This window comes from Talpa occidentalis, unplaced genomic scaffold, assembly GCF_014898055.3.
Source record: "Talpa occidentalis isolate TD23 unplaced genomic scaffold, MPIMG_talOcc4v2.1 talOcc4.8, whole genome shotgun sequence".
NCBI lineage: Eukaryota > Metazoa > Chordata > Mammalia > Eulipotyphla > Talpidae > Talpa > Talpa occidentalis.
The window spans coordinates 23,363,678-23,381,485 of record NW_023605194.1 but is presented as its reverse complement, the minus strand read 5'-3'; the positions used below and the strand labels follow the sequence as shown (position 1 = coordinate 23,381,485).

Below are 17,808 nucleotides of genomic sequence, written 5' to 3'. Positions count from 1 at the left end.
TCTGGTAACCAAAAACTGAATTAAAAACTGTCACTGAGCCATTGAAATTCTTATGAAGCCCATGTACTTGATTTTGTAAAACTATTGTTTAAATCTTCATTTAGCACCTATTTGGCACCAGTCAGGCACAACAGTAAAGGTGGGACTCGTAAATACAGCTACTATTTGGGAACCAAATAGATTTTAATAAAATACAGATATACACATCTCATAAGTAAAATACACATACCATAAGTACTCTTGCTGTGTGAGTTTTTCCTTCTCTCTTGGCCCCATTGCTAGCATGTACTCTAAAACTCACTCTCCCTGTGTACCTGTTTTAATACTTTTCTTGGTTTATTCAAAAATCAGTTTCAAGTTTGAGGCAGTAAGGGGCCAATGTAGGCTGTCTGAGGTCCTCAAAGGTACCTCATGACTAGGAGGAAAAAGTCGAAGCCTATAAAAAGTCAAAGCCTATAAAACAGATTAGGCAATAGTATCAAACAGTATCTGCTCATCACACATTTATTAAACTATCCTTGGTGTTCTGCTATGTTACGTAAAGAGTCAGACCATAGTCTCCTGAGGAATTGCAATCCAAAGAGGGATTGAGAAACTGTATAAAACTCCAGAAAATTGAAGCTCTCCAACTGCATAGACTTAGTAAAACCAAGACATCCAGAAACACAAAGCGGTTCTTGAAAACCCTTCAAAGTTTTCTAAGCAGGAACTGCCTTTAGCTTGTCTTGAATCTGGTATCCTTTTTTGCAAACCCCTCTGTCCAGGTTAAAGTCTAAGTGTTGTCCTGGATAATGTATGGGATTTGCTGAAAAGATTCCTTTAATCTAGATAGATTTGTGTGAATTATTGTAAAACGTTTATTGAAGGTCAAGTGGTTTGACTAGAAACATTGCTACTGCCTTGCATTTGACAGAGCCTTACAACTTACAACTTAGCCTTACAACTTACACACTTACAGTGTGATTTCATTTCTGTTCCATCACTTAGAGCAATCAGGAATTGCTTGTCATTACATCTTTCACTGTCTGGAATGTAAAATTACTGATTTCTGTCCTCTGTGCCTTCAAAGGATGGGCAAATTCCTGCATCGCTGATGGCAGATTTGTACAGTTCAGACAGTTGGTCATATTGAGAAACCATGTTAAAACTATATGTTTTCTAAGTCCTTCTAAACCAAGATTTGTGATATAGTAAAACTGAATTTTTGTCAATGCTGTGGACTTAGAAACTATTAATTATTTAACAGGAATACACAATTGGAGTTAATATGGCCAAGATATTTTTTGAAAAACAATTATTTTCAGTGATACTTCTTTTCTATAAGGTAGAGATTATTCGTGAATGATAAAAGTATGAAGGATTGTGTCACTGAAAATTGAGAATATATATGTGTGTATATGTAGAGAAAGATATATAGATAAGATATAAAACAGGGCCTGCCTTATATTTTAATTAGGTAAATACGTTCCTCATTTGTTGAATCAAAAGCATAAGGGCAGTTAGAAGGAGTTTTGGCCAGAGTCTCCAATGGGATTAACATCTAGTGAATTTCATCATGTAAAAATTGTTCTTTGGAAAATGGCCATACTAATTCTTTCTCTCTCTTTGTCTCTCTAGTGAGAACGCAACAGAAGCAATCGCAGTAGATTCTAACAATCAGTCGAAGTCCCCACTGGAGAAATTTATGGTCAAACTGTGCACGCATCATCAGAAGCAATTCATTCGTGTTCTGAACGACCTATACACTGAGTCTCAGCCAGACACTGAGGACCGACAGCCTTCTGATTCTGGAGCAATGGATGCATCCACTTGCAATGCTGGCTGTACCCAGCTGAGCACCAAACATAAGGAACAGGATGCTGTGTGTCTTGATATGAAGTCTCCTACTTCTGTTGATTTATTTGTAGACTCATCGGGCTCTCACAGCCCTCTACACTTGGCAGAACAGGCCCTGAAGGAGTCACCCCCCGATACAAACTCTGTAGATGGAAGAGAGAATGCCTTGACTCTTGTCCAGAAAGATTCCTCTGAACTTCCAACCACTAACCCCACTTCTGATAGTTCGATGGATAGTTCCACTTTGGGATACCTCACTGCATCTAATTCTTCTTCATTAAACTGCCACCACATCTCAAAGAGCTTAGAGGATCAAACCACTGGTCAGGAGCAAGACAAAAATGTGAAAACATGTGAGGATGGTAAAGACCATATGCAGAGTTCAGCTTTAGTGGAAAGTCCAATTACAGTAAAGGTGGCAGCTGAGAATAGTGAGGAGAGCAACAGCGGTATTATTTCTCAAAGAAATTCATTTAAAGCTTTATCAGAAGAGGCTTGGGACTCTGGGTTTGTGGGGAATTCATCTAGAACTGCTGACAAAGAGAATGCTTTACAGTGTAGCTCAAAAACACCTTTGCACCAAGATTTTGAGGCAAGTGAACAAGATTCAAGGCCAAAGCAAGAGAACCATCTTCACTCACTAGGAAGAAATAAAGTAGGTTACCAGTTACATCCCAGTGATAAGGGTCAGTTTGATCATTCCAAAGATGGTTGGTTAGCCCCCGGCCCCATGCCAGCTGTACACAAAGCATCTAATGGACATTCAAGAACCAAGATGATACCAACCTCTATAAAGACAGCTCGGAAAAGTAAAAGGGCATCAGGGTTGAGGATAAATGATTATGATAACCAGTGTGATGTTGTTTATATCAGTCAGCCAATAACAGAATGCCATTTTGAGAATCAGAGATCAATACTGTCTTCTCGGAAAACAGCCAGAAAGAGTACTCGAGGATACTTTTTTAATGGTGATTGTTGTGAGTTGCCAACTGTTCGTACACTGGCCAGAAATGTACACTCCCAAGAAAAAGCAAGCTGCTCAATAATGGCATCAGAGGTCAGTCCCAAGCAGACCCATGTAATTCCAGCCCCGAAACCTACAGTAGATGCTCAACATCCCAGCGGAGACAACCCTGAAGAACCTAGTAAAGAAATAACCTCCCTCAAGGAAGGAGACAGAGATGCTTCATCTGAAAAGGAATCTCAAGAACCTGAGGTTTGTACCACGACTAATAAGCAGAATCTGAGCAGCTCCCCTAGGTCAAAGGAAACAACAGCCTCTAGCCTGGTGTCTCTCCCAGCTCCTCCTCCTAATGAGGACGTGCCAGAAGGCAGCCCCGTGGGCTCAGCTCCCATAGCAAGTGGGCTGCCTTCCCCTGCACAAGACCAACTACCTGATGAGCTGCTGGATACAATGGAGATAAGTGTACCCCAAGACTATCCCCTGGTTCTCTCTACTGAGAGTATTTATGAGGGAGCTAGTGAAGATGTTGTTTCTAGGCCTCTTTGTTCTCCTGAAACAGTCTGTAGAGAGGAAGGTCCTCTGTGCCCTGAATATCAAAGTCCACCAGTGGACTTGGAGCCTCCCTTGAGCCTAGAAAAGGCTGAGGACAACCAAAGTATCACTACTGAGGCTAAGACAGAAGACACTCAGGAGCTAGATACCAACCCGCTCTTAAAGGAAAGCAGCACATTGACTGATGAAAACCCCAGTGAAATTGAGGAAAGTGAGGCAGCAGGCTGTACAGAAACAATAGGGAGAGAGGAAAATGATGTAAAACATCCTTTGGAAAAAGATCTGTGTGATCCAAGCATTGACTTACCTGAGGAGAATTTGGACAAGAAGAAAAAAGGTAAAAAATTCCCTGAGGCCTCCGATAGGTGTCTAAGAAGTCAACTTTCAGATTCTTCCTCTGCTGACAGGTGTCTAAGAAGTCAACTTTCAGATTCTTCCTCTGCTGACAGGTGCCTAAGAAGTCAGAGTTCAGATTCTTCCTCTGCTTGTCCTGAGATTAAGGTTTCTAAAAATGCTGGTGCAAAACGTTCTAAAAAAGATGAGTATCCAGGTGGAATGACACCTGAGGACTCTCTGCCTGACAATTCCCATACAAAAGCTCTGGAGAACACTGAAAACCCAAATGTGCATGAAGATCCCGCTGAGAAAGATGCAGAGCAGGAGGGTGAAGGAGGTGGGGTCATTACTAGGCAGACTTTTAAAAACATGCTGGCAAAAGAAGTCAAAGAGGAAGGAGATAATTTCCCCAGTGGTGACTCCTCAGCTGCAGCTGGCCAGCCCTTGCCTGGAGAGAGACTAGAGATCTATGTTCAGTCTAAGGTGGGTGAGAAAAATGCTCATGATCCCTCAGAAAGTATTTCTTGTACTTTCCCAGAACAATCAAAAGAGAAGCCAGGACCTCTTCCCCCACAGGATGTGGAGGAGGCTACAAATGAGGGAAACAGCTCACACACCCAGCATAAAGGTGATGCTAACGAGGTGTCCTCCAGTGTACTTGAATTGTCAAGCAGTGGAAGTGGTGATACTGCTGGACAACCAAAATGGGCACCAAGGCCTACAAGAATGACCTCTTCAACCTACAATCTAAGACATGCTCATTCTCTGGACTCCGTAGATACTACTACAAAAGTGACTTTAGAAAAGGAAGCAGCAGAAGGACACTCAGTACCAAAGGAAAATGATGCTTCAGAGAGCGGAGATCCCTTAGATGAGGGTGATGTGGACACCGTGGTAGATGAGCAGCCCAAGTTTGTGGAGTGGTGTGCTGAGGAGGAGAACCAAGAGCTCATCGCCAACTTCAATGCCCAGTACATGAAGGTTCAGAAGGGCTGGATCCAGTTGGAGAAAGAAAGCCAGCCAACACCAAGAGCAAGGAACAAATCAGATAAACTGAAGGAGATCTGGAAAAGCAAGAAAAGGTCACGGAAATGTAGGGGTTCGTTGGAAGTTCAGAAGTTTTCTCCTGTTCAGATGCTGTTTATGACGAACTTTAAATTATCTAATGTTTGTAAATGGTTCTTAGAGACAACCGAAACCCGGTCTCTGGTAATTGTGAAGAAGCTCAATACTCGGCTTCCAGGAGATATCCCCCCTGTCAAGCATCCTCTTCAGAAGTTCTCTCCTTCCAGCCTGTACCCTAGTTCATTACAGGCTGAACGCTTAAAAAAACATTTGAAGAAATTTCCTGGAGCAACTCCTGCTAGGAACAATTGGAAAACACAGAAGCTGTGGGCCAAATTTCGAGAAAATCCTGACCAAGTGGAGCCAGAGGATGGCAGTGATGTCAGCTTCAGCCCCAATACTGAGGACATTATAGAGGAAGTCAAGGAAGGAAGAAACAGCCATCCTCCCACAAACTCACCTACTCCAGCCAGTACCCGGATCCTTCGAAAGTATTCTAATATTCGAGGAAAGCTCAGAGCCCAGCAGCGATTGATCAAGAATGAGAAAATGGAAAGCCCCTTTGGTCGGACTGTGGAAAATAAACAGAGTTTTAAGAGTGTATGTATCAACCCTCTGATGTCCCCTAAGCTCGCGCTGCAAGTGAATGCAGATGGATTTCCTGTTAAACCCAAGAATACCGATGGAGTGAAGGGGAGGAAAGGGAAGCAGATATCTGAAATCTTGCCGAAAACAGAAGTTCAGAATAAACGCAAAAGAACAGAAGGCAACAGCACTCAGGACAAAAAGGACAAGGCATCAGCCACGAAAGCCAGCAAAGAAAAGCACAGTGATGCATCCACCAAGCCCCCTGCTGCCAAGAAGCTGGCAGCAAGGGACAAAGTCAACCCACTGCCCAAAAAGTCATCCTTGAAAGAAAATAAAGCGAAAATCCAAAAAAAGCCCTCTGGAAAGAGCTGTCTTCCCTGTAGAAAAGAAAAAGAGAATGCCAACAAAAAACCTGCCCAGCCCACCACCTTGGAGACAGTGACAAAACCTATAAAGCAAAAAGGGTCAAGTGAATCCTCTTCAAGGTCACAGAAAGCCACAAATAGGAAGCAGAACAGTGGAAAGACCCGGGCCAGACCCTTGACGAAAACTCCAGAGAACAGCGCGACCCAGAGAAAGCGAAAACTGAAGGCAAAGCTGGACTCTTCCAATAGCAAACGGAGGCGCCTGGATGCAAAATGAATGGAAGGCTGGTAACCAGGAGTAAAACTGTTCTCTAAAAGTAACCTTTATTTTGCATTAACTAAATTTGCTTTTATAAGCTCATCAAGCCTTTCAAATCTGCAGTTAATGGAGAAGGCCGCGATTTAAGACGTCAGAAAATGCAGCTCGGATGGAGAAGGGAACTTGCAGAGTCTTTCTCCGAGGCTGAGTAAGGGAAGTGTTATATATTATATTCTGGTTGTTCCTTGGGTTTTAAACTTGGAACTAAGCAGTTTTAGTTTTTAAAAGTACAGTGCCTTATTTATCCTTTTTGTTTTTAAATTTACAAAAGCTAAAAAGCTGATCTATGTGATTAAAGGCTTGTATTTTATACTTGATGCACAAGCACTTGTACTGTAGCCGAGAAGACCACCATCATGCACGTAAAAGTAGTTTTCAGCAGCCACCCTGCAGTATCTGTACACAAACCCAGATGCTCTTTGCAGACCCCAGCAGTGAACTGCCCTCTCTGTCTTGTTTGTTTAAGTAATAATTGAAAGCTAAACCAAATCATTTTTATGGCACGGAGAGAGGATGCAGGATGCCTATGGAGAGGATGCAGAGGGAATTTATGATTATTGTAAAAGATTCGTATTTCTCTTTGGTATCCCTTTTTAAAAATTGTATTCATTGTATTCACCCCTCACCTTTGATTTTTTTTTTCTTTTTGTCATTTGAGAACCTACATTCTAAAATATGTGCCCCTCGGACAACAGGTTTGTCAGATGGTGTTAGTATTGGTGCATGACCTCTAAAAGTTATTTATAGTCCTCAGATTATTTACATTATTGATTCTTACCATCCTTTTCATTTTTGCCTTTATAATCTCACTAGCTAATTTTCATACTAATTTGGAGGTTGGGGGGGAACCTAGGATTTTCTTTTTTCATCTTGCACCTGTAATTTGACAAGTAGGATGAGAATGACTGTTCTACTTTACTTTTCTTACCCTCTGAGTACTTCCATATTCAAAGAAGCCAAAATATCAATTTCAAGTAATAGAAAAGTTTTATAGTGTGTGTGTACTTATGCTTTTGGGTGCATTCTTATGTGGTTATCAGCCACAAATGTCTCCCAACTCCAGTTCTACAGTAAAATTCCTTCTCTGTGTGATGTGCTAGGTGTTCATGAGCTGGGTAATTAGCACAGGCCAGGTGGTTTGAATGTGGCCTAGGGTCTCTGTGAGCATCCTCAGAACCACATTGGCACTGGACTCAGAAAGGTCTAAACAGCATCAAGTTCAGTGAAGGTCAGAACAGCCTTGCCATTGGAGGAAGCAGCTCCAGCATCTCATAGTTGACATACACAACCCCAACACCAGACTTGATGTTTAACTGACATTTTCTAATGTGAATGTTCATGTTCAGAGTGGGTGTCTGTTCCGATGGGTTCGCACCATACTATTATTTAATACTTGTGGCATCACTCCTGTGCTTATTGTGTCAGGCTCTGCTCCTTGGCTCAAAAATGAGAGCTGCAATAGTTGTAACTGATGTTTGCCTTTCCCCAGAGAAGCCTGAGATGGGTACATTAAAACCTGGGATGGCCTTAACTTGGTACTAATAACATTGTTCTATTATAACACAGTATATTTCTGTTGGGCCACTCTACAAAATGGCTTGTTTGTAAAGCCTATGCCAGCTTCTCTAATATACTCCACCATTGAAGTAGGCTGGTATGGACAGCTGCTCCTGTCCATTTTATTAAAAAAAGTTTCCCTTTAGATTGTTTCATATCTGTTTTAGATAAACCCTGGTGGACTTTTTTTCATGCATTAGTTCATTGAAATAAAACAGACCTTCTACCCATTCTGTTAAAGGCTCATTGTATATAGTGAAAACTTCTGATTGGATAGGACTGGAGAAAAACATTTGGAGAAAATGAGAATTTACAGAGTGAAGCTTACTATCACAGTGAAGTCTTGACTTTCCCCCTAATGTCTCTTCTATCCCTTGAGTTGTTTTTGTTTTTTTTTTTAATATCTTTGACTTTGGCCAATCAAGAGCTACCTATCTTAATGAAACTGCTGAGTGTGTATCTTGGCAACCCTTTCTCAGCATTAAGTTGCACAAAAGCATTAATATGTTTTGAGTCAGTTCATTTAATCTTTAAAAAGTTTGATATCGTTGTCACTGGATATTGTTTTTGTGGTGACTTAAACAATTGATGTTTGCCCGTGTCAGATGTGCTGATTCCTGTACATATGTTCAAGGTGCCCATTAGCTGCAATAGAGTACCTTGTAAGGGTGCTTGGGTTAGTTTAGGGAGAGGTTTGAGTCAGTAAAGTGAGTGGAACATTTCCAGTTCCAGATTTATAGTTCATTCCATTACTTTTCTAAGGCTTTGTTTTACTTTGCATTTATAAAAGCTTACTTCAAGATACTAGCTTTCTCATTCTAGATAGCATTTGAAAAGGGGTATCGATGGATATGTATTTATTTTATACACCTAACAATGCAATGGATCATCTTTAAAATCAGCTTACACTTTATAGTAGTGACTACATTTAAATAGACTGGGATTCTACATAATTAGGATACCTAAAGTTCCAAATTATTTTTATATTTATTGAATCTCATTTTTGCTGATTCAGTTAATTTTGCTAATAGAAGGAAGAAGGTAAAAAAGCAACTTGAGGGCCAACTCTGAAAGGGCCTTTCACCTTTCAGCAGATACTGGCAAACCTGTCTCCTTGACACTTCCAAGCCACGCGTGGCATTGACTCAACTCATCTTGAGTCAAGCGCTTCTTCCTAAAGCTGTATTCACAGTATGTCTTGCCACTAGATGCAAAGGCAGTCCCACATTCTGGATTCCAAATCAGAAAGATATTCTGCTCCTGGGCCTAGCCTAGGCCTATACTCAGTGAAGTGACTGCCCCAGTGTTAGAGCTGAAATTGACCAAAAGACATTGGCATTTGCTGAGCTCTGGAGGAGCTACAAGATGCCTGGGAAGTGATTACTAAGGCTTAGTCATAGCTTCCCAGAGCTGAGATCTCTTTAGAAAACCCATTTTCTTACCTATGAGGCTCCCTGGGCTTGGAAGGATAACATAGAGACTGCTCTCTCAGTTGAGGTTCAGAGCCTCACCCCCACCCTACCACTTCCTCAGCCACGCAGCAACCTTGCAGTGCACTGGAAGGTCGTGAACTGTTGTTCTGCTTATAAGGCTTCCTGTGTAAAAATGTGATTATTGTCTGATAATCTGCAATTGCTGGTCCCTTGAATTCCCTTGGCAGGCCAGTTCTGTTGTAGCTATATTTCATTAAAGACTTCTACACAAGCCATAACTGACAAAGTAATCTTAGACTGTGGGTTTCATGAACCTCACTCTTCACGCAGTGGTGTGGCTAGAATAAGCCCACAGGGTGCCTCTAGTGGATAGAGAGAGCCTCTGGATTCCATACTGCCCAGGTGACTGTCTCATTGTTCAGATAGGTCATGAGCAAGCTGTGTCACTTCGAGACAAATACTTTGAGTTGAAATTTGGCCTGTTTCCTGCGGTGTTTTGCAATCTCTGATGAGGACTGAAGCTGTCACTCTGAGTTATCGGGCCACTTTCACTGATGAGTAGACCTAGAAGCCCAGTAGGAAAGCACAGCATGCTGTTTGGCGCAAGCTGGGAGGGTGCTGTAGTGTCACCAAGTCTAATGTCCTGTTGGCACATTTGGGGCCAGAGCAGAATTTCACAAGGTCTGGGCCCAGGGAGCCATGCCCACTCTGGTTGTAGGTCCGTCCAGGCAGGCTGTCTTTTGGCTTATAGATGATCTTCCAGGGATCAGCAAACTGGGCTGGTCACTCTTGTAAATAAAAGTTTATTGGAACATAGCCATGCCCATTTATTTATGTGTTTTCTGTGGTTGCTTTCCCGCAGTTGAGTAGCTGCAGTAGAGACCATATGGCCTGCAGAGCCATAAAATATGTACTGTCTGGATCCTTAAGAAACAGTTTGCTGATCCTGACCCTTGCTTGAGAAAAAAATACTTTTCAGGAGCAATTTTCCCCTGATTGATCTCCTTTTTTCTACCCCTCTCTGTCCTTTTTTTTCTTCCTTTCATCTTACAGCAATTTTTCCTTTTACCTTTATGTATTTCTTCATATTACAAAAGAGACACTTTATATTGGTGTAGCACATGGAATACCATCTCCTAACAATTAGCCTTCATGTCACATCTCTTTGGAATCACCAGTCACAGTAGCCAAAATGGTGCTCGCTTCGGCAGCACATACACAGTAGCCAAAATGAAGCCACCTTTCACCTACAGAATCAGAACCCATCAACCCTCAGGGTCTCGGAGCTCTAAAATATGTGGCTTGGGCTTCTTATTTCACTCAGTTTTTGTCATAAAACTAATTCCAGCTTCACTTCTTTGTTACTCGAGTAAGCCAAGATTTTTTTCTTTCCAAATTAGTTGAGACTACGTTAGTTAAATGTTCAATTTTCTGGGACTTAAATTTAGTATGGAAAAAGTCTTCGCAAAGAGGAAATACAGCCCAGTCACACACGCAAAGCATTCTTTATTATGTCATATTTTTTACCAAATTATAGGAAAATAAAACTCCTTTTTTGGGGGGTGGGGGGAGATGATTGTTGTGTTAGAATAAGCAGAGTTAGGGAAGTGTTTCGAGGTCACCTTTAATATTCTTCATCCCTTGATGTATTAAAAACTGCTATATTCTACAGTGATTGATTGATTGGAAGCCCTGAAAATCTAACTCTCCTTTAAAGATAGAAAATCATGCTCAGGCTCTGATGCTGCTTCCAGCTCATGGCATTGCCATGCTGTACTGGGAACCCAGGCAACCCCCATGGGCACTTTGGAGAGGGTTTCTTTGCTCCTGCTTTTGCCCTTGGAATTGAGCAAAACCTGGCTCATTCCTTCCACTGCCTCCTCTCTGTCTGATCGTCCTTCCACACAGCCCTGGTGGTTTATGCTCAGTGTTCAGGAGACATCATTTGCTCTGTCCTGCAGAGGGACCGCTGTGCTCACCTGGTGAGCACAGTGACGTACCAACTTTCTCCTCTGCTTGGGATCATTCCATTTAACACTAAGTGCGCAGCCAACTGGCCACGGGAAAGTATAGACTGCCCATTAAAAGGAAAAGAGAACCAGGTGCTCGTGGATTTATAATATGCCTGAGGTTGGATGAATGCATTTTACCTTTTTTTTTTTTTTGATAAGGGTTACCAAAAAAGAGGCTGTGTATCTAAAATACAGCATATATCCTATCTGACCCTGTAGAGAAAAGATACTATCTTGACACTTGCAGTATGTCATTCAAGATCAAATCAGAGAGCATTTAGGGCACAAATTTCTTTTTTCATTTAGTCCAAGATGTCAACATTTCTTACCTTTTAGATTTTAGGGTATCTTGCCTGTTCTCAATACAGCCGCTGGTACCCATTCTTCTTGAATAATGCTTGATGGAACATTTGTGGAATTGTGGACATACAGTCTTACCTACTAGGATGTATAGTTAAAACCAAAAGTGCTAAGTCTTTACTTTTAACTAAAGTATTATAGTCTTCATGTTTATGAATCAGGGTGAACTTGACTCTTGGAGAGACAGTCCTCTTCAGCAGTGCCCAACACAGACCCACTAATGAATTTAGAACAGAGAGTGCCTCTCCCAGCAAGCACCAGGCTTGTGTGCGTGTTTCCCCGGGAGCCCTCCTTTCCATGTACCGTGTATTTGAAAGTATGTCACTCTCCAAGTTTGGGTGATTATTTGTAAACATAAATGACTGGCCTTTGTCTGTTTGAACCTTGAGGCCAGACCACACATTCTCAGCTCTTAGAAATACCAGCATGGTTATGCCCACCTCCTCCCCGCCCCATCAGCATACCAGCAGCTTTGGATTGAAGAAGCTCAGAGCAATCTGGCCTGGACAGCACAGCCAGACCTTGATCAGGCCTGACTCACTTCATTTTTAGGCACCACCCTTGGGGTCTCATCTCCTCCCTCTTCTGTTTCTGCCTCCACCCTCCCTTCTGGGAGGCGGCATCTTTGGGAGAGTCTCCCACCTCCCAAGTGCTTCGCTGAACACGTATTTGTCATATTAGAAGCATTTTTCGTTTCATAACTATTTTCATAATTAGCCATTGGGTTCAAATGCTACTTGGTTTACCAATTTTGTCAACCCCAATTGTCTTCTATAATCTACACCTCGTAGTATAGCTAAAGCTACAGCAGCTGGGAACTGGTTTGTGGAAAAGATGCTATACAAACAAGATTTGCATAATTTTGTATATTTATACCACAGGTAGGGATTAGTTTTAGAGCCACTATAGCTTAAGGTTATCAGTTTCACTAGTAGTTTCTGCGTCCTTAATAGTTCTAGGAGACTAATGTGTTAGTGACTATGGTTTCAAACACACATATATATAATACATATTTATACACACCACTGTGGAATTTCTCTGTAAATAGTGATATTTTGCTGTTAAAATGCTTCTATAGAAAGTATTTATTTTAACAAAAAATTTAACTGTCAAAAGGGCTTTCCAAAAAAAGTGTTTTTTCTAGCCACCCATCTACCCCAGCTACCATGCTTAGCCTTTGAACCCCAAACACAGTGATGGCAGAAGGGTGGGGCCTTTAAATCCTGCTGTACTGGGGCAGATGCAACCTGGATTGGAAACCTGTGTGCATCTCTCCGCTGATACCCCATCCCAGAACAAAGTGGATCTCCCACGATCAGTTGTAACTGTGTCAGGCGTTTCGGGGCTTGCTTCAAACTACCCGCTTGTGCATGCACAGTTGATACATTCAACAGCCTGTGCAGGGAAATGAGCCTTAGTTGTAGTCCCAAGGAAATCTAAACCCATATCCAGGATATGGAGAAACCATTGGTTGCCTAAAGAAAGCATTAAGATGTGTTTCAGTCTTTCTTATGTTTGTGAAAGACGTCTATTCACACTCATTAAACACAGGAAATAAGCATGTTCCTTCCGCACCTTGACAGTACGTCTTGGCTCACCACCTCCTCCTCTTCTCCACCTTCCCACCGTCTCCTCTGCCGCCGCCTCATCTCAGCAAACCTCTGTGCAGGTGTGAGCCAGCCCCACCTGTAACTGATGGTTCCAGAGCAGACCGTCTGTTCTAAGATGTGTACAGCTTTACTTCTCAGGAGTCCTAGTCTGCAATTCAAAGCACCCCTCGATGTAATGCAACCAATACTTCATGATCTTGTTGCCCTTCCCTGTGCCTGGGCACCCCGTCTGAGTCATGATTCTCATCCCGCCAGCTGGCTAGACTGAGAACTTTTGGCTCCGGGACTTCGGAGAGCTTGGGACTAGGCACAAGGATTTTTGTCATTCATTTGAACCATAGTTTGCATATTTACTTCTGGCCTCCCTTTGTCTTTTCTATGTAAATGAGGAGGACACTTGAACAGTAATGCTGGGGAATGTTGTTTCTAAGATGATATTTGTAAGCAAATCTGATTTTAAGATGAAATGTGAATGGGTAACTAGGTGCCAGGGAATTTAGCACTGAACTAGACAGTCAAAATTATTTTTAACCTTTGCAGGAAGAAATAAATTTTGCTCTCATCTAAATGTTCACAAGAAATAACGTTGTAAATACTTTTTAAAGAATATTTATTATGTGTGCTGCATACAGATTCATGTTCTGCGTGACGTTGGTTTGCATTGTAGTAACGTAGAAGATATATTTTGAGTAGTGGACTTCCTTTCATAACACAGTTCACACATGGAGAAAGAACAAAAACCAGCAGGTTGAGAGCTGTTTGGGGCATTTGATATGTAATGTTACATCAAATCCAAGCTTTAATTGCCCCCTCTTCTCATCTGGTTATGTTATATATTTTATATATATAAATATATGTATACACACGTATGTATGATAAACTGGTCAGTGGTCAGTCCCCAGATCTGCAGAGCAGATTCCAGGTGTTCTTTCTGATGTGTTGCCTATAAGCAATAAGATCCTAGGTAATAACATTTATTCCGGGCCCCAGGTTGGCCCTTGTCTCAGAGGATAGGGTGGGGGTAGAACAGCTCTTGCTAAGACCTCTTGCCTTTGCTGGAGAGGTTGCTGTACTTGAATTTTTGCTTCTGTTTGTCTGCACGCTCCTTCACACCATACAGCTCCAGCGATGGAGGAGATATCTGCCAGCACCAGACACATCAAAAATTGGGCATAGAAACTGAAAATATAGCAATTTGCATTGACTGTGTGGGGTTTCCAGAATCTAGTTAAGTCAAAGCTCATTTGTAGAGTAAATATAAGAACATTTTACATAAGGAATTTAAATGGCCATTTAAATGTCTTCGACTGTATCCGATCTACCTTTAAACTAGGCCATTACTATAATCTTTCTCTGTGTCTGGGTTTGAAATGTCAGCAGCCCCGTTTTCTGGGGTAGCCATTTAGGTCAAGTATAAGGAGGGCAGTCACTCCTCTATCCCAGCGTGTCCAGTTCAACAGGTCTCCAAGTTGTTTAGCAGCCTCTCCTTGTGACCGTCCTAAACTTTATGAAAAATACCCCACATCCAGGTAACCATTAATAGAATAATGTAGGTTTTTTAGGCTTTTGGAATATGTCTTTTGTATTTATGATGGTGTTTGGAAATTTTTCACTAGTGGTTTTTTTTAGATTGAAGTGGGTGCATTAGGATGTAACTTTCCATTGCTGAGCCTGAAAGCAAGCAAGAGGAAAGAAACTGATCTATATTGTATCATTGGGCAGATGACTACTTGCGGTAGTGGGAGGGCAGGGAGGGGGCATTGTAGATTATGTGGGGGTTAAAGAATTTTGGCCTGAAGCTCCCCAAGTCTTATTACCTTGTAATAAATAATCCCTTACTAGCCTCACTTAATCTCAATAGAAGCCTGCTGTTTACCCTCAGGGAACAAGTAGTTTTCAAAATTGAGCTCCTCCAAGGTCATTGGCCTGTGCCTGTATGTGGGCGCTGGTCATCTTTGTGAACTCATGGCATTATTTTCCCATATGCATTAAGTAATTCACCCCCAACCTGTATGAAAAGCACAGCCCAGGGTCCTACTTCAGGCTAGAATTTATGCCTTTGAGGGGTCCGGGGGGTCATAGGAGACCCATGCAATTTAACTGAAGCTCAGGTGCCATGTTGGGTTTATATTCTTTTTAGACCATGACCCTTCAGAATGAGTTTAGGGCAGGGGCTGCTGATCCAATTGTGGATTCAGGGAGCTCTAAGATGAATCTCTACCGTTCCTTTCAATCTGGTTCCTCCCAGTGTTGTCATTGCCGAGGTCAATCTTGTAGTTGTTCAGATGTGCTTCTTTTTGCTGTCTTGTGAGTCATAGCCAGTGATCCAGATGCCCAAGGAGTCTCCGGGGGGCACTGCCCCTTCCCAGTTCCAACTGTGTGCTCCTGACCTGCGTGAAGGTGGTCTTTCCAAAAGCAGTGAAATGAGAATTTCTGTAAACGCTAATCCGGATGATTCAGTGTGTATCTCTTGGGCCTGGATTTTCACCATGTTAGTGGGTGTAGGGAAAATACTGTGTCTTTAATGGATGAAAATTCAATGTATGCTGTGAATTTGTTGGTTTGAAACATTGAAAATTTTTCATTAGACAATGTTTACATACCTCACCTGAAGAACCTTTGAGAGTGTATATATGAAATTTAAAAATATATTAAGTTGCTTTAAAACAATATGTATAGCTATAAAAGTTGGAGTTATTTTAACTTTGAATATGTACCGAGTCTCTTAAATATTGAAATCTTGTGGACTTTTCGTGCTTCTGTGTTTTACTTTCCTATTAGATCATGTAGGAAACCGTGTTCTTGTTATTGGTGAAGGGGCCCTCACTAAAATCCAAGCTTGGGGGAGTTTCCTTTGTTGTGTCAGGTTTTCTTGTTGGGTTTTGAGGGACGGGGTATGGATCTAGAGGATGTGTGGGAGGGATTTCTCTAACATTGACATCTATTCCATGAGCTTTTCTAGGCGCTTATTTTAATGCAGCGTATTAAACTTATTTGATATTACAATGTGTGTGTGTAGTTACTGGGAGACTCCAGGATGAGTGGAAGCCCAGCGTTGAACTCGTAGCCCATGGCAAAGTTGGTAGGTTGCCAAAAGCCAACCACACTGCTGGAACTTGAGCATTGTTTGCTAGACCTGTGGGCATTTTGTGTGTTACGCCCAAATTCAGAGAAAAGAAAACACAATGGATAATCCTTGGGAATTCCCATAGAGTTGAAACGAGGCCAGTGTTTCATCCAGAGGGAGAGGAGCAAGTGAGTTAAGCGCCTGGCCCCAGGGATACCACTGGTAAATAGGGGGTGACATGCATAACCATCCGGCAAGGGTGATCCCACTCTCGGTAGCTCACGCTGGGTATGGCAGAAAGTTGGCAGGAAATTTCATTTGTTACTATAATGACCTGTTTCGTTAACTTCAAATCTACTGGAGATGGTCTGTTTAAGGATCCAGTGGGCCCCTGGCCTGTGGAATCAACCATGATCTCATTACCAAGTTCATCTGACTGTGGCTGTTGACTACACCCAGCGAATAGAACCTCACAACTGGTAGGTGGACCGCCCCTTCTTGATTTCAATTTAGAGAACTGCTTGATTCTGTATTAGGAGTTTTCATGGTTAAGACAGACTCCTCCAAATTCATCCTGTGATAGAATACCCAGAATGTGACCTGAGAGTTCAGACAAGCTGAGGGTGAGGGGACTAATCGAAAATTAACTCAGGTCTCAGGGTAAAGGGATGCTAGAGATGCAGTGTCCCTGATCTCAGGAAACTTGACAATGCTAGCGGGGAACCTGGGCATTCCTGCTGCTGCCCCCACCTCCGAGCAAGCCCTGCTGTCCACATTCCCTTGCTAGGGCTTTCCTTTCAACTAACATTTGCCGCCACTTAGTTTTAAGTCAGATGTTGCAAACTGGTGGCCCAGAGATGTGTTTTGTTTAGCCCAGTATTTAAAGAAAAAGATACTTAAACCTATGAGTGTTTAAATAAACACTGATTTCTAGCTTCTCTTTAAAAACAAAAAGATCCGATGAAATTAACGCGTGGTAAAAATTGGACAGCACAGACCGTTGAGAATAGTGCCCTTCAAATGACCACAGCCCCTGTCAGTTACCTGCCACTTGTTCTTTTTTCTTTACAGTAGCAAAGCAGGTCTCTGGGCCTGCTGCTTCATCAGAAGTGGCAACGTAGATGATGGGCCAGAAGGTTATGTGCCCACTTGACTTACTAGTGGTGACCTACCAGCCACTCCAGGTACTTGAGTTTTACAACCCTACTTTAACCCGTATTCTCTCCTGTACCCTGTTCATTATATTTCCAGATCTCTACTTGCTTTAAAGGCACTGTAGTTACCATTACTGTTCACTTTCAAGGTGATGGGTACTATTATGGTGAGGCCTGTGCCACCTTTACCATGATGCTGTTTTCTCGTGGGAAACTTGTCCATGGTTCTGGCACCAGAGGGTCCTCCCCCATCTTAGGGACCTAACCCAGTCTTGACTGCCAGGCTTGGCCTCACCTAGACACTCAGGGCATGCCTCCTGAGTGCAATTTTGTCATCTGAAATTGTGGTAGAACTACAAAAGAGGTATGTTTGCCTCCTTTCTCCACTGGTCCCTAAAAATACTGCCCTGGGAACAGAAGGCTGACATTACAGGATAGACTAAGACACCACGCTGCTTTCTAATCTGTTGCCCTGACACCCTGCAGCCTCAGGCAGATTAAATATGGGTATGACTCTGTACACAGACTTACTAAACATGGGTGTGATAGCAGGCTCTCAAGGAGAGTGGGATGAGCAGCCCCCAGAGCTG

General features: G+C 42.3%; 1 protein-coding gene across 5 annotated transcripts in view; it reads left to right on the top strand.

Annotated features, from left to right (window-relative positions):
- The window catches only part of LCOR (ligand dependent nuclear receptor corepressor), a 121,988-nt gene extending 105,989 nt beyond the window's left edge, over window positions 1-15,999 (top strand). For all 5 annotated transcript variants that reach the window (XM_054690305.1, XM_054690308.1, XM_054690306.1 and 2 more), the window contains one exon: window positions 1,618-15,999. In XM_054690305.1, the coding sequence (XP_054546280.1) occupies window positions 1,618-5,983 (4,366 nt within the window). In that variant the 3' untranslated portion in view covers window positions 5,984-15,999. The remainder of the gene's footprint in view (window positions 1-1,617) is intronic.
- The last annotated feature ends 1,809 nt before the right edge of the window (window positions 16,000-17,808 follow it).